Genomic DNA, 16,451 nt, shown 5'->3' with positions numbered 1-16,451 from the left:
CGTTTGCCAGAAATTATCACAACATTATTGCCGTCATAAAAAAGTTTTATCACAAACTTCGATCGTTCCATCCAATTTCCGGCAAACTGTTTTGATGTCCTCTGGGGTGTGTTCACACGAAAAGTCCAAAGTCATCGTGGTGGCAAATCCGCCGGAGATTTGTTTGCTTTTCCAGAAATCGGACGTTCAGGCCTGGCCGGTCCAACAGGTGGTTTGCAGGGGAGGCGAATCATTTTGTTTTCGGTTAAAGTTCAAGTTCAGTTCTGTTGCTGTTGAACCGGATGTCGCGTCCTTCGGCGAAAACGTTGCCGCAAACATCGGGCTGGGACTTTTCTATGGTGAGAAAGTAATTTGAAAAGTTTGGGCTCTGTTTGCTTTGCTCCTAATTATTGTCAACAGTTGAACTTTGAGAATAGCTGGAAGTTTTTATAGTGACAGAACTTGAATTAATTTAAAATAAAAATAAATATACTAGCCTATTGCTTCCTTCTTCCAGGAATTTGAAGATCACATTAAAGTTATTTCAAGCAAATTAAAGACAAACAATACAACTTATATTTCTAAAAATACCCATCAATGTTTAAACGAAGAACAATCGCCATAATTCACGGTTTTCCGCGCCCGGGGTTCAAGCTCAAATATTTGCTCCAATAATCTTCCTTTTATCAAATCAAAGCCATTCGCAAGGCCATCCCCCGGGGTCGTCCCAATCGCAAACGCAGCGCTGATTGTTCCACCCTCATTTTATATTCCACCGCCGGCGGAAGATCAGAGAGTTTTGCCAACCAGGCAGCAGTGTACGGATGGTCGGCTGGTTCTGAATGATGGACGGTGTTCACGACTAGGGTTTTCGCAGCCTTCTGGTTAAGTAAATCTCTGGGAAATGGTTTTCTCATTTTAATGATTTCAAATTAAAAGTTTGAAGCATTATACATTTTGACTAGGTTAAATAAAATATAAAAATGAAAAAGCACACTAAAAAAAATAAAAAAATAACATGTGAGTATTTAACCGCCTCGAATTCCGTGAAACTTTGCTCTAAGGGGTATGATTGGTCCCTGATGGCAGATCCGAGATCCATTTTTCGATATCTCGTGACAGAGGGGCGGTACCATCTATATCTATCATATCGATATCTATCAAGACACGTTTACATTTATTTGTAGCTTGAAACCGAAAGGAGATACAAATTAGAAGTCTAAGGGACTTTTGTGTAAAATTAGACGCCCAATTTGATGGCCTACTCAAAATTTAAATTTAAATAATTCAAAACTCAAAAAAAGTTCCTTTTTTCATTTAAAAAAGTTGTTGGAAGTTTATTCTCCTAAAACTCAATCGTGTGCTTTTGAAAGTATTTTCCGGAATGTTTTGTAAATTTTGCATAAATCACCTTAAGAATTTTTTGTTTCTCCTGCATCGCTGGAAATCTGGATTTTGTCTAAAAAAACTGTTTTTTTTTGAATAATTTGTCAAAACACATAACATCTATTATTAACAAACTTATTTGTCCAAAGAATCCGAATATGCTTTCCGTTTTCCGATTCAAAATCATGTTCATTAAGAAATTCATGTCACTTTGGGAAGATTAAAATAATGCTATTCATCAACATTTTCCTAATTATAGTTGTGTAACTTTTTAAACTTTTAAAAATTTTATGATAAGTTCTTCTTAATGTATTTTGACCAGGGTCAGTATGATTCCATAACATTCCGTACATATTTATTTTGTAATCTTCATTAAATGTTTGCGGAAACCTATCAAACCTATCAAAATCACCTCGGCTATCAAAGTCTCCCCGTTTTACGGTATCTGCTTTGCATCTTAATTTGACCGATTCTTAGCGAAGCTACACCAAAATGTAACATTTTTCAATTTTCAATGTGATTTTTAATATGAAAAATTTAATTTTTATTATGATTCAATAATTGCAATGTGCTTATATTTAAATGCGTTTTCTTAACCCAAAAGCCAAAAAAATTGACCAAATATGGTCTGCAAGCCATTAAATGGGTGAGGAGTTTTTTCATAAATCTGCTCCTTTCGTTGTCCCGTCACGAAAAGAAATGGCTGGCAAAAACTCAAATTTCAACCAATTCGTTCAGTTCAAGGAGCAAAAGATTCGTTTTTGCCTTCCTCACCTTACTGAGGAAAGGCTATAAAATCACTCGAAAAATGAACTTCTTAATTCGACCTTGTAGACCCACCTTCATGTATACCTATCGACTCAGAATCAAATTCTGAACAAATGTCTGTGCGTGTGTCTGGATGTGAGTCCGTGCACCGAAAAATGTGCACTCGATTATCTCCGGACTGGCTGAACCGATTTGGACCGTTTTGGTCTCATTCGATTCGTCTTGGGGTCCCATAAGACCCTAGTTAATATCATAACGTTAAGTAAAGTACTTCAAAAGTTATGATAAAAAAACGATTCTGGATAAAGTTTGAAAGATTGTAAAAAGGGTGGTTTTTGTAAGAAAACCCGTCTGATCATACATTTTTAGAAAGGTATTTAAAAGACCTTTCTAATGAGCCCAAAACATTGAAGATCTGATAGCCCTATCAAAAGTTATGAACACTTAAGTGTCATTTGTACACATTTCAGAGGCCGGATCTCAAATATTTTGATAAAAAATAATCCGGATCTATCATGCGACCCATCATTGGATAGGTAATCAAAAGACCTTTCTAATGAGCCCAAAACATTGAAGATCTGATAGCCCTATCAAAAGTTATGAGCACTTAAGTGTTATTCGTACACATTTCAGAGGCCGGATCACAAATATTTTGATGAAAAAGTTGTCCGGACCTATCATGCAACCCATCCTTGGATAGGTAATCAAAAGACCTTTCCAACAAGCCCAAAAGATTGAAGATCTGATAACCCTATCAAAAGTTATGAGCACTTAAGTGTCATTCGTACACATTTTAGAGGCCGGATTAACCTTCAGGAAGTCGCGTGTTTTCGCCTTTCTTACAAACTGTGTACAAAGTACACGTACGTGACCTCCGGTGGGTTAAGTGCCCATTACGCGGATGCGTAATCAATAGCCTTTTCCAACGAATCCAAAGGATTGAAGATCTGACAACCCTATTAAGCGTTTCGAACCGAGAAAATCTCCGGAATAGCAGGCAATCGGGTCTGGAATATTTTGTTTCGGTGCTAATCAAGAAAAATAAATCGAAATAAATGTCACTTCTACTCACTCTACAGTTAGAAGATTCTCGATTCCGGGCCAACATTTGAAGAGTTGTTGGCTAGTCGTGGTGGTTATGTAGTGGATGGACCTGGTGTTCGGTCCAGTTGGTTGCCTGAACCAGCGTTCCGTCGTGGTGTTCATCGTCGTCAATCGGTCGGCTCGTTAGCAGTTATAAATTCTTGTTGAGAAACTGCTAGTGAATAATTCAATGAAAACTTAAAATCAATAATAAAACTTAAATTACCTTTGAACACCGGTTGGCTTGAAAATCGGATTGTTTTTGTTGTGGTTTCGAATTATTTTGACAGATACGAAAGGGATAGAAAAAGAGACGATAAAAACGATTAAAAATTACCGTGCCGGAAGAAAAGGTGGATTCTGCAAAGTTGCACGCTTATTTGCACAGAGAAAAAGCATTACACATTTCCAGAACTGGTATACACACTGCGAGATCAAATATATATTTCTCTACCAACTCACACGAAATCGGGAAAAGTTGCCCCGACCCCTCTTCGATTTACGTGAAACTTTGTTCTAAGGGGTAACTTTTGTCCCTGATCACGAATCCGAGGTCTGTTTTTTGATATCTCGTGACGGAGGGGCGGTACGACCCCTTCCATTTTTGAACATGCGAAAAAAGAGGTGTTTTTCAATAATTTGCAGCCTGAAACGGTGATGAGATAGAAATTTGGTGTCAAAGGGACTCTTATGTAAAATTAGACGCCCGATTTGATGGCGTACTCAGAATTCCGAAAAAACGTATTTTTCATTCGGATTCGTGATCAGGGACAAAAGTTACCCCTTAGGACAAAGTTTCACGCAAATCAAAGAGGGGTCGGGGCAACTGCTGTGTGAGTTGGCGGAGAATTACCCTTATCACAAGTATTGCAAACTTTGGAGAACACCCTTGCAAATAATAACTGCACACCAAATATTTGCACAAATTTGCATTTGAAAATCATAGCTGCTCTTACATTAAGGGCTAAGAGAACCAGCTGGGAGTTTTGCCATCCTCACCTCACTGAGGAAAGGCTATAAAATCACTCGAAAAATGAAATTCTTAATATGAATTCCTGGACCCACCTTCACGTATACATATCAACTCAAATTTTGAGCAAATGTATGTGTGTGTGGTGGGACGTTGATCAAAAAAAATTGCACTGGATTATCTCGGCACTGGCTCAACCAATTTTGTCTGTTTTGGTCTCATTCGATCCGTCTTGGGGTCCCATAAGCCGCTATTGAACATATTGAAGTTCAGTTAAGTACTTCAAAAGTTATGCTAAAAAAGGTGCAGGTGGTTATGTTACACATGACCAGTATGACAAAGAACTTTGCAAGATGATTGTTGAAATTTTCGATTAGAATGTCCGGTCCAAATTCCCCTCTTATAATAACCGTCCTATCGAACTTAGGGGACGGAAATTGCAAGTGGAGCTGAAATAGAAATCGAAGTGAAATCAATTTACTTTTCTTCACCACTCGAAAGTTACCAAGATGCGGGAATGTTTTTACAAGGCCGTTGCAAGCAATCGGCGGCAGTAAAGGAAATTTGAACAGCAGACATTAAAAATTACCCTTTACAGGGCTCTTAATGATTACAAGATAGTTATTCTAAATTTCCAGAAACAGATTTTCACAGTGGCACAAAAAAATGTGCATCGCAGTAGTCTATTTATTACTTCCTGCCTAATAAGCAATATATTTTAACTGCTTAATTTCAGATAATGGCCAAATGTTACTTTTTATGTCCAGTATCAAAAATCATAAAGTTTGATACCCATATTGCCCCAACTCTTACGGTCCAGCAAATGTCCCCCCATCGGAACATCCGCGGGGCCTCCGGCCACTCCGGATTGTGGCCACTACTGCCGAAATGTCAAATTTCATGTCCAGTATCAAAAATCATAAAGTTTGATACCCATATTGCCCCAACTCTTACGGTCCAGCAAATGTCCCCCCATCGGAACATCCGCGGGGCCTCCGGCCACTCCGGATTGTGGCCACTACTGCCGAAATGTCAAATTTCATGTCCAGTATCAAAAACCATAAAGTTTGATACCCATATTGCCCCAACTCTTACGGTCCAGCAAATGTCCCCCCATCGGAACATCCGCGGGGCCTCCGGTCACTCTGGATTGTGACCGCTACTGCCGAAATGTCAAATTTCATGTTCAGTATCAAATACCATAAAGTTTGATACCCATATTGCCCCAACTCTTACGGTCCAGCAAATGTCCCCCCATCGGAACATCCGTGGGGCCTCCGGCCACTCCGGATTGTGGCCACTACTGCCGAAATGTTAAATTTCATGTCCGGTATCAAAAACCATAAAGTTTGATACCCATATTCCCAAAACTCTTACGGATTGGCAAATGTCCCCCCATCGGAACATCCGTGGGGCCTCCGGCCACTCCGGATTGTGGCCACTACTGCCGAAATGTCAAATTTCATATCCAGTATCAAAATCCCTAAAGTTTGATACCCATATTGCCCCAACTCTTACGGTCCGGCAAATGTCCCCCCATCGGAACATCCGCGGGGCCTCCGGCCACTCCAGGTGGTGGCCAGTTCCAATGATCGACTCCCGCGACTGGCATGTCTTAGCTGGTCCTGGCCTCCAAGCCATCTGCTCCCGGACCTCCAGGCAGTCTGCTACTGGGCCACCAGGCCATCTGCTTCTGATGTGTCCTCGTCGACGTCCAGCAATAGAATGAATTTTCGGGACCAACCGAGCCGAGTTTTGTTGGCTCGTCGACGATCCGAAAATTATGAGGTGGAGTGAGGGAGATTTTAGATACATCAATCTCACGTCTCTCGATTGACTGATTGGGAAACGTTCGTTCATCCAACAAGCGTGCACCAAAAAGAGGGGAAATTTGCCGAGAGGGGAATTCGTCACGTAACGTTTTCGCTTCGCGAAAATTTTGGATTGACACCACGTATAGAAACCTTAGGACAAAGTTCTTTGTCAAAACGATTTTAACAAAGGTCCGAAAGGTTGTAAAAACTGAGGAAGGCACCAACCACCTAAAGGTGGATTAAGTAACGTTTTTTAATTTATGATAATGTGTAGAAGAGCAAAAGTTTTTTTTTAAATCAAACTGGCAAAACTGTAGCGATTTTTGAAGTGTGCCTTTTAAAAGTCCAGTTTTACGATGTTGTCCCGTCACGCTACATTTTTATTTCAGGGGAAGCACAGATTCATTCTGCATGATATTTATTTGTAGGAAAATCAATTATCTTTCCAAATATGTAATAACATTGGGGGGTTTCTTCTTTTAGTTTGCCACTACAGCTAAAACGCTGAAAAAAACTTGGGATTTGGGAGCAGAAGAATCGGTCATTTGAGAAAACTCAAAACATTCAATTACTGATTTTTACAAAAAAGCGAAGTAATGGTCGCACAATTTTTTCAACTTCGTTTTTCGATGAAAAATCGCCTTTTCAATCAAAAAGTACTTTTAAAAAATGATTAAGTGCACCGTTTTCAAGTTATAGCCAGTTTCAGGTAACTTTTTTGAAAATAGTTTTAAATTCAGTGCCTATGTTTGCCCACTCCTGAAAACAATATTTTCGAAAAGCTGAGCAAATTTTCTATTTTCGTAAAATTGTGTGATCTTTTCGAAAACGTTTTTTTTTAATCAAGACTAACATTTCTGAAGGGCCAAACAGTCAATATTACGCCCATTTGAAATGTTAGTCTGGATTTAAAAAAAAACATTAAAATGTAGTTTTTGAAAAAAATTGGAAAATTTCACGAATGTTTCACATTTTAACATTGAAAATCGGACCATTAGTTGAGACATGAAAAAACATCAATTTTCCTGTTTTGTAATCGATGCATGACAATATCTCAGCAACTAATGGTCGTATCAACAAAGTTCAAAAATCAAAATATAGAGAATTTTCTCAGCTTTTCAAAAATATTTTTTCAAAGGTAGACAAACATGTGCACTAATTAAAAAAAAATAACTGCAACTTTTTTCAAAAACTAACCAAAAAATGGGAAACGGTGCACTTTATCATTTCTTTTTTAAAGTACTTTTTGACTTAAAATTCGATTTTACATCGACAAATGAAATAAAAAAAAATGTGCGACCAACATTTCGATTTGTTTTAAAAAATCAGTATTGATTCAAAAATTCAAAGGTCAAAGGTTATTTGAAAATTCTGCAAATTTCTGAAAAGTTGGCATATGCACGGAGAAAAAAGAGTTCCCAAAATCGTGAACAAGCGTTCATGAAAATGAGAACCTCGAACAAAGTGTTCAAATCCCATGGTACGATTTTGAAAAACGTACCATGAAATTTGAACACTTTGTTCGAGGTTCTCATTTTCATGAACGCTTGTTCACGATTTTGGGAACTCTTTTTTCTCCGTGTGATGTCCCATAAAAAAAGTTTTTTTTTTTGCAAATCAAATTTTAGTAACAAAAAGTGAAAATAAAAATCACAAAAAATCCGTGAATGATTTTTTTCAGTGTTGTCCTTATCTATACGTAGGGGAGAGTGGGGAGACTTGATCCCCGGGGAGACTTGATCCCAAGCCTGTATCTCGTCAGCATGTGGGTAAAACAATTAGCTTTGTTCTAGAAAGTTGTGCGAAATTGACTAAAACTCATTGTAGAAAACAAAGAAAAAAATTAAAAAATGTTTGGATTGAGTTACACACATTTTTCTAAGAAGTGCTACAAAAAACTTCCAAGAGATCTTTTTTCTTTGTTTTGATAAGTATAGAAAACACTCAAAAATTATTCAAAAAAATATTTTTTATGCATGAATTGTTTGATAAACATATCAACTCCAAAACCCTTACGCATTTGACGTTAAATTTATCGTCAAACTATTTTTACAATCAATTGTTTAAAAAAGTGCGTTAAGGGAGACTTGATCCCTGCATTTTTACAGTCACTGGAATTCAGCCCCAAGATTAAAAAATTTGGCTGGGTTTTCGTACATAGTTTCCTTTAGTATAGTTGTACATAACTAACTGCAGTTTGAACCATTTTTCAAAAGTTTTGTAAACAAAAACTACCAGCTTTTGTAAACATGCTTAATTTTGGTCTAAAAAAGAAAATTTTAAGTTTTTAAATATTTTATATGCTAAACTTGTTATATTTTGAACACAAACGTACAGGTTTAATGTGAAATTGCTGTATCTTATAGAAAATTAAAAGTTTGGATGAATAAAAAACATTTTGCTTAAGATTTCTTCAAAATGTTGAAAGGGGGATCAAATTACCCCCAACATTTAGAAAATGCCGGTTTAAAATATTTTTTTAAAAAGCTTGGCATTATTCGAAGAGTTTATCTGATGAAATACCCTTATCAGCCAAACATAGTTTAATGTTTAAGCTTTCAATTCATGCAAAAAGATCATAGTTTTGTGAGAAATTGATAGAGTTATGTGCGATACAAAAAAAGGGGATCAAGTCTCCCCACTCTCCCCTACATCTTAGCCAAAGACACCAAATCAATAAAACCAATCCTTCTAAAGATACAGATTTTCGAATCTTCTCAGATCATGTTGTATGGACAGCTGCCAAATTAATATGGATTTATCAGGCAACCCTGCATGTTTTTAACTTGAATTTAGACAAGTCCACAACGAGATTTAGTTAACAAAGATTCTTTTCAAACAAATTTATAAAAAAAATTTCATGATAAAAAACGATACGCTGAATTTAAACTTATAATTATAGAAATAAAAAAACCGGGACGGACAATTTTGTAAATTATGGATTTAGCAACAGTTTCAAAACCATTATTGGAAAAAGTGTCGAGTTAGAAAAGTATAGAATTATAGACAAATTATTGCAACGTGTGTGTCTTACCAGCCGGAATATCAATCTTTAACCAACCTTTCGCCCTCCCAGAGAACCACTTTTCTATCCGCACAGCGTCACCGACCGACCGCGGTGGCTGGTGACACAATCCGAGTGGCAAAAACCTCACCGTTTCCCTGCGGGGGTGGACCGCGCTCAAAAGCTTCAAGAGTAAAACAAATTTCCCACTTGTGGACCTGATTTCCTTTCAGTGTTCACTTTGCATAATTAACAGGGCTCGCTTTCTCGCACTCTCTCTCTCTCTCTCTGTGCCGAGTTTTTCCCTCCGTGCCGTGGCTGACTTTTACTATTCCTCCTTGACATCTTGGCGTCGTTCGAGAATTCTGACCAATTTTCATCTTCTTCTGACGAGGACGAGCTTCGAAGGATGGAAATATGGAACGCGCAAAATTGGCATTAATTAGAATTTAATTAAAATTAATGTCGCTTGGTATTAAATTTACAGCGTGGCGGTGTCTTCGTTTTACATCAAATTTACAAGAGAAAATCGGAGAAGGTCCTGTCGAACAGGAGTCTGGGTCAGGATTAGGGTTTTATCAATTTCTCGTTTGTTGACAAAAGTGTAAACTTGGCCGTGGTCGTTATCGTCATCCCGAAAGTCGTTACTCTCCCTCCCGAAGGGGCGATATTTTTAGGTTGCGGTAAATTGATTTACTAATCCGTCAAAAGGAGGGAAGTTCATTATTTTATAATGCAGCCTGGCGTCGATTTTAATGAGCAACCTGATGCTCAAATGCATGGCTCCTCTTTGTGAATCTCTTTTGAAGACAAATTCTAAGAGCAAATTTTTTTTCTACTTTCTTTTCAGACTCCCATCAATCACGTGCCAAAAATCATGTAAAAGCCAAGTAAAAGTTTGAAAATCTCAACCCAACCAAAATCCAATCACCGACCTAAACCAAGCCACACCATGGAGGACTCCCGGGGAACGCGCTCGCGCAAGGACCTCAAAAAGACCCACGCCGACTCGTGGCCCAGCCGGACGTCGCTGCCGGCCAGTCCGAAAATCATCAAGACCACCGAGGACGACAACGATGTGTTCGAGTTCAGCCACCAGTTCATCAGCCGCCGGAAGCAGTCCTCGTCGGCGTCGTCCCACACGACGACCTCGGTGACCACGCCGACGGGAGGGGCGACCGGGTCGTCCTGCACCGGGGCATCCGGGACGACGGGAGAGGGTGACGGTGACGGCGGGGTGCAGTACGAGTACGGGGCGATTAGTCCGCGGTTTGAACGTGAGTTGAACGTTTGAGATTGTTGGAGTAATTGCGTTATTTTAAAATACAGTTGGTGCTCGATTATCCGATTTCTTGAAAAACCCTAGCATAATCGAAACATGTTAAAAAATCTTACCGACAGCAGACAATGAAACTAGGTCTGGGGATGAAATTTTAGTAAAATTGAATGGCTCAATATCACCCCTGCTGATGGTTTTGATTGTCTTATATTTTTTTAAAGGTCAGCTTCGAGATCAGTTACTCAAAATCAGTTGAATTGTACCTAAATTAGGTAAAAATGACAATGATTCCGTTCTCCGCAGCGATTTTTCGCAAAACAATTTACATTCAATATTACGCCCATTTGAAATGTTAGTCTTGATTTTAAATTTTTGAAAATATTTTTTTCGAAAAGATCCGAAAATTTCACGAATGTTTCATGTTTTAACATTGTAAAGCGGACCTATAGTTGCTGAGATATCGACATTAGAAAATGTTGGGTTGTTTGGGTGAGACTTAGAAAACATCAATTTTCCTGTTGTTTAGCCTTTGCATAGCAATATCTCAGCAACTGTGGGTCGCATCAACAAAGTTCAATAAAGCAAAATATAGAGAATTTTCTCAGCTTTTCAAAAATATTTTTTTCAAGGGTGGGCAAACATGGGCACTAATTATAAAAAATGAAAAACTGCGACTATTTTCAAAAAAGTTACCTAAAAATGGCTATAACTTGAAAACGGTGCACTTTATCAAAAATTCACTAAAGTACTTTTTGATTGCAAATTCGATTTTACATCGAAAAATGAAGTTGAAAAATTTTTGCGACCGATATTTCGATTTTTTGAAAAAATCAGTATTGATTCAAAAAATCATAACTCGGTCAAAGATTTTTTGCCCATTCTGGAAATTTCTGAAAAGTTGGCATTTTATGTCCTCTAAAACATATCAAAAAATAAAAAAAAATTAAAAATAGTGTTTTTTTGCAAATCAAGTTTTAGTGAAAAAAAGTTAAATAAAAAATCACCAATTTTTTTTTACCGTGTAGCATTTTTTTTCAGTGTAGTCCATATCCATACCTACAACTTTGTCGAAGACACCAACTCGATCAAAAAAATCCTTCAAAAGATAAAGATTTTTGAATTTTCACATATCATTTTTGTATGGACAGCTGCCAAATTTGTATGGAAAATTATATGGACAAACTAATGATGCAAAATGGCTTCTTTGGGCATACCGAAGGCACCAAAAAAGTTTCAGCCAGATTAAAAAATACAAAAATTAAAATTAAAGAAAAAAGACCGATTCCGTAGAGAACTGCTCAGAAGTAAAATTTCATTAAAAACAATATTTTTGAAAGTTTTCTTTCTATCTGTAATGTTGGCGGCGTATTTTTCCAGTGTAACATCGTTCTATTAATAAAAATGGATTAAAAAGATTCAAAATAAAGGTTTTATTAAAACCTGTTTCTCATCATAAAGGCCAGACTCGATTATTTGATTTGACAAATGGGTAATTCTCTACCAACTCACACGAAATAGGGAACAGTTGCCCGGACCCTTTTTCGATATGCGTGATACTTTGTCCTTAGGGGTAACTTTTGTCTCTGATCACGAATCCGAGGTCCGTTTTTATGATATCTCGTGAGGGAGAGGTGGTATGACCCCTTCCATTTTTGAGCATGCGAAAAAAGAGATGTTTTTCAATAATTTGGAGCGATGAGATGGAAATTTGGTGTCAAAGGGACTTTTGTGTAAAATTAGACGCCGTTACATGACTGTAACAATTTTTGGAACATGTCATTTTATGGGAAATTTAATGTACTTTTCGAATCTTTATTGACCCAGAAGGGTAATTTTTTCATTTGCAACAAAAATTTTCATTTTAAAATTTCATATTTTTTCTAATTTTGCAGGGATATCTTTTAGAGCGTACAAAAATGTTGATATATAAACATAAGGGGATTGCTTATAAACGTTACGAGTTATCGCGATTCTAACAAAACAAGTTTTGAAAATGTTACTTTTTGCGTTTCTCTTTGTTTCGTCGTCCGTGTTGGGGCAACTGTTATGTCAGTCGGCGGAGAATCACCTAAATGTATTTTTTCTTTTGTTTTCATTTTCTCACTTTTGACATAAATTCGACTTCTGTAACCATTTTAGTTAAATTTGAGTGGTTGATTTGCCGTTTTATTATCAAACACATTTTCTCAATATTTCATCACCACCGTTTTGGTCGCCATCTAGGATTTCAAATTTCCAAATCACTTTACAGATTTAGAAAATCAAGAAATTTAATAACTCAGAAAACTTATTAAATCCACTTAAAAGATGATTTTCAATCACGCCTGAATTTTTTTATGAAAATATTTCATGATTGAACTGAATAAGGGACGATTGATGCTCAAACATTTCTAATTCATTTCATTTATTTCGTTCTTAAACATCACTTGTGTGAAGTTACTATCCTAAGCTGAGATGTGGACTACCTTTCAACAACCGTTTAATTCAAAGTTGGGAACAGAGTTTGCGGGTGCTTAAAGAATCGAGTAAATCTATTGAAGAAAAAAAGTTACAAAATAACCTTCGAAATAGGGAACAGGTGGGGTATAGTTGAAGGAAGGAGTCATGCACACGAAACCATCTTGACGAGTCTTCACCAACATTTTGAGCCAATCAGGTCAAAGCAGTGTTGAGATACCGTGGCACCACCCGTTTTTCGAAACTGTTAACATCAATTACCTATGTCTCGTCAATGATACAACCAAAAGTTCAAATTTGTTTTGTTAATAAATGGAAACGTATATTTTAATGCCCTGAAAACAGATTTAAAAAAAGTTTAAGTGTGTGCTCAAACCAACCTCTAACTTTTTTGCCGATTTACTTGTATGTAAACCCTTAAGCAAGTTTTAACAAAAATTAAAATGGCAAATCGTTGATAAATATTCTAAAATCGCTTTGTTTTCCGTAAGTGGTTACGGTTAAGTGCTTTTTGAAAACATTTGGGTCAAATTGTTATTTTTTACTTTATTGAGAAGAAATAACGAAAAAAAAACACATCGAAAGGAAACTAATTTTCAAGTAAAAAGTATCGAAACTAATAATCAACTCTTTCTAGATTTTAGTTTTCAAAAAGTTTGTTCGAAATATACGTTTCGACCGAATGTCATCCAAACTGGTGGTATTTTAATTATGTCTAATTTGATTTCACCAGGAAAACGCTTCGAGTACTGTTACCCAACCGTGTCCAAGGAGGACTTTTCCAACAGTATATCCCTCGACAATCACGACATCGATCGCAAAAAGAAACGCATTTATCCCAGCAAAACGCCGGAAAATTCTCTTGAAAAGTAAGATCCGCCCCTTCATCCGTCCTCCGGTTTTTTTGATGTCTGCTCAAATATTTGCCTACTTTTCCTCTTCCCAGTGAACCATTATTCCTGGACGGTTCCGGTGGGGCGGCCAGCTGTAGTTCGCCGGGGGCGGTCACAGTGTCCACCTCGGTCACCGGCACCGGGACGGCCACCACGACCACGGCACCCGTGCCGCACAGTTCAAGGGCAAAGTCACCGGTGGTGGGGGGTCGTTCACCGCGGCACTCGCGCCGCCAGCTCAACAGCGAGATCAACATCACGTCCAATCCGGGCTACCAGGTGAGTTGGTTCTGGGGTGGGGGAGGTGATTGATTTACAACTACCGGAGATTGGTACCGTGGAGTGGAGTTATTTTGTATGTGTCATTAGAAAACATATTTTTTTGTGAAATATTTTTAGAATTTTGTAACAATTGTTGCATATTTGTTATTATTTTCATTTCATTAAAACATTTCAAAAGTTGATCTGGTTTACGGTACATGCAAAGCCTCTCTTACACACTCTTGAGCACGTGTTATTGACAATCACTTCCCGAAATCACAGGTCCTCCGCAATTCCCATTCGACGTTGGACCGCACCTGCTCGGACAGCGTGGTGTCACTGCACTATCACAAATCGACCAGTGACCTGACCCAGACCACGGCCGAAATGTCCGGAGGCGGTGGCAGTGGAGTCGGCCCCGGTTCCGGCGCACGGAAGGGACGCCGACGAAGCAGCCACAAGGGCCTGGCACTGCTGGCCAGCCGGAAGGGGTCACGTGACTCGGTCAAGAGTGGTGCCTCCAACACGTCCGTGTTCTCGAACGAGGACGTCGGTCCGCTTGCGTTCCAGTCGTCGGCCCGGGGACGCCAACGGAGGACGTCAAATTTCCTCGAGCTGCCAAGTGAGAATTAGATTGCGCGTTCATCTAGCTTAAAGAAAATTAATCATCGTTCCTCCCCCAAAAAATAATACAGTTCCGGATCACGCGAGGCCCCGTGTGTGCTCGTTGCCGGAGCGGCCGTACAACCCGCGCCAGAGTGACGACCTGTACCGGCTGAGGCACTTTTCGATCAGCAAGGGAACCGTGGTCAACTGTGGCGATTCGATTATATCGCGACGGTCGAAGAGTAATACCAGCGTCAATTCCACGGCTAGTCGGTGAGTATTTATTAGACAACAAATTTCAAAACATTAAAAACAAATTCAAACATGGCATTTTAAGTTACTTTCATTAAAAAAACAAAATCAACCCACCTTAAATTGGTTTCACCAAGAGTATACAAAGTACACAAACGAAATAAGAATCCTTTCAAATTTTTACTGTTTTTACTAAGAATATATTTTGTAAAGGTGTAGTAGGGTTCAAAGTATAAATATTAAAAATTGATCACAAAATACCATATTTTTTCGAACGAACTCATTTTTTTTATTATTTACTATATCAACGAAGTAAAATATTGTATGCAATTTTACTTTATTAATTTTTTTTTTTGAAAAAAAATTAAATTTCCTTAAAAAACCGTATTATTCAAAAATACGCAAATTATCAAAATATGCTACGATATTTTGTAAAAAATTGAGTGAAAAAGTCTAATAATGTGAAAATGTATAACATATGTATAACGACCCACGGGTATTTTGTAGGCTCTGTTGCAAGTTTCTGCTCATTTCTAAGCGTCCGAAGGTTATGTGTGGTGAGTCACCCAAAACCTCTTTTACGCATGTGGCAAATCATGCAAATTTGATTTTTTTTATAAAATGCGGCATTTTGAGAAAATTTTAGTTTTTTTTTTTTAAAAAGCCCCTAATGAAGTGTAAATGCATACAAAACTTAGCTTCGCTTGATATCCATATTGCAAATAACAAAAAAAATAAGGCAACGAAAAAATTATTTTTGTGATTCGATTATCCGAAGTGAAATTTGGCCAAGGCCTTCGGACAATCGAGTATGGACTGAATGGGTATTAAAGGATCAGGAACTTATGAAAGACATCGACAGTGAAAATGCTTTAAAAAACTTCATAGAAATAAGTTTTCTCGAAAAAATTAACAAGTCTTTTTTGGTAACAAATCAAGCTAATTTTAGTGGGGCAAGTGTAACAAGCTAAGGAAATGCTCGTTAAAACCCATTAAAAAGTTAAAAAATCTGTCGGATTTTATTATAATCATCTTATTCTAGGTCTTGACTAAAACTTTGTTAGAACAAGTTTTGAAAAAATCCTGTTTTTAAATGTAAAAAATTGATTTTAAAATTTTTGATTTTCAGTACGTTCTACTCAACTAGTGGGGCAAGACGAACAACCCGTTGGGGCAAGAGGAACAATGCATGAAAAAACATGTTAATTTGCTAACAAATGAACTGTTATCACTTAGATACATCAGATTAGATTATATTTGAAAGGTTTCTTGCATTTTTAAGATTAAATAATAATATTTTACTAAAAATTTCATCGCTTTTACGAAAAAAATATAACGTAGATGAAAAATAGTAAATTTTCATAATATCACTATATTTTGTCTGGACAATTTTTTTTAACAATTGTTTATCAGTTTTTAAGTACTTTCATGTATTTATTTCCCAATAAAACATGTTGTTGCAGCAATTCGTATTTTTTTCTATACTTAAAATCCATATGGTACACTTGCCCCACCTGAACAAGATTTTTTTATAAGCTCTCAGCAAAAATAACCAAAACTTAAATCATACTTTGTAATAGGTGCAAGTCATTGGTAGGGACACTACTGATCTAGGAAAAATAGCATTTTGATAAAATGAGCCTTAAAACGAACCCTAAGCTTTATTTTGTACTTTCCAAATATTATAAGAAAAGGTTTT

The 16,451-nt window shown here is 37.4% G+C and overlaps 1 protein-coding gene across 3 annotated transcripts in view; it reads left to right on the top strand.

Annotated features, from left to right (window-relative positions):
- LOC120427540 (uncharacterized) overlaps positions 1 to 16,451 on the top strand; it is a 73,050-nt gene that overhangs the window by 21,814 nt on the left and 34,785 nt on the right. For all 3 annotated transcript variants that reach the window (XM_039592422.2, XM_039592412.2, XM_039592427.2), the window contains exons 2-6: positions 9,855 to 10,281; positions 13,474 to 13,609; positions 13,687 to 13,912; positions 14,177 to 14,516; positions 14,590 to 14,773. In XM_039592422.2, coding sequence (XP_039448356.1) covers positions 9,957 to 10,281; positions 13,474 to 13,609; positions 13,687 to 13,912; positions 14,177 to 14,516; positions 14,590 to 14,773 — 1,211 coding nt within the window. In that variant the 5' untranslated portion in view covers positions 9,855 to 9,956. The remainder of the gene's footprint in view (positions 1 to 9,854; positions 10,282 to 13,473; positions 13,610 to 13,686; positions 13,913 to 14,176; positions 14,517 to 14,589; positions 14,774 to 16,451) is intronic.

This window comes from Culex pipiens, chromosome 3, assembly GCF_016801865.2.
Source record: "Culex pipiens pallens isolate TS chromosome 3, TS_CPP_V2, whole genome shotgun sequence".
Lineage (NCBI taxonomy): Eukaryota > Metazoa > Arthropoda > Insecta > Diptera > Culicidae > Culex > Culex pipiens.
The sequence above is the reverse complement of the archived record's forward strand: the minus strand, read 5'-3'. Positions and strand labels throughout refer to the sequence as shown.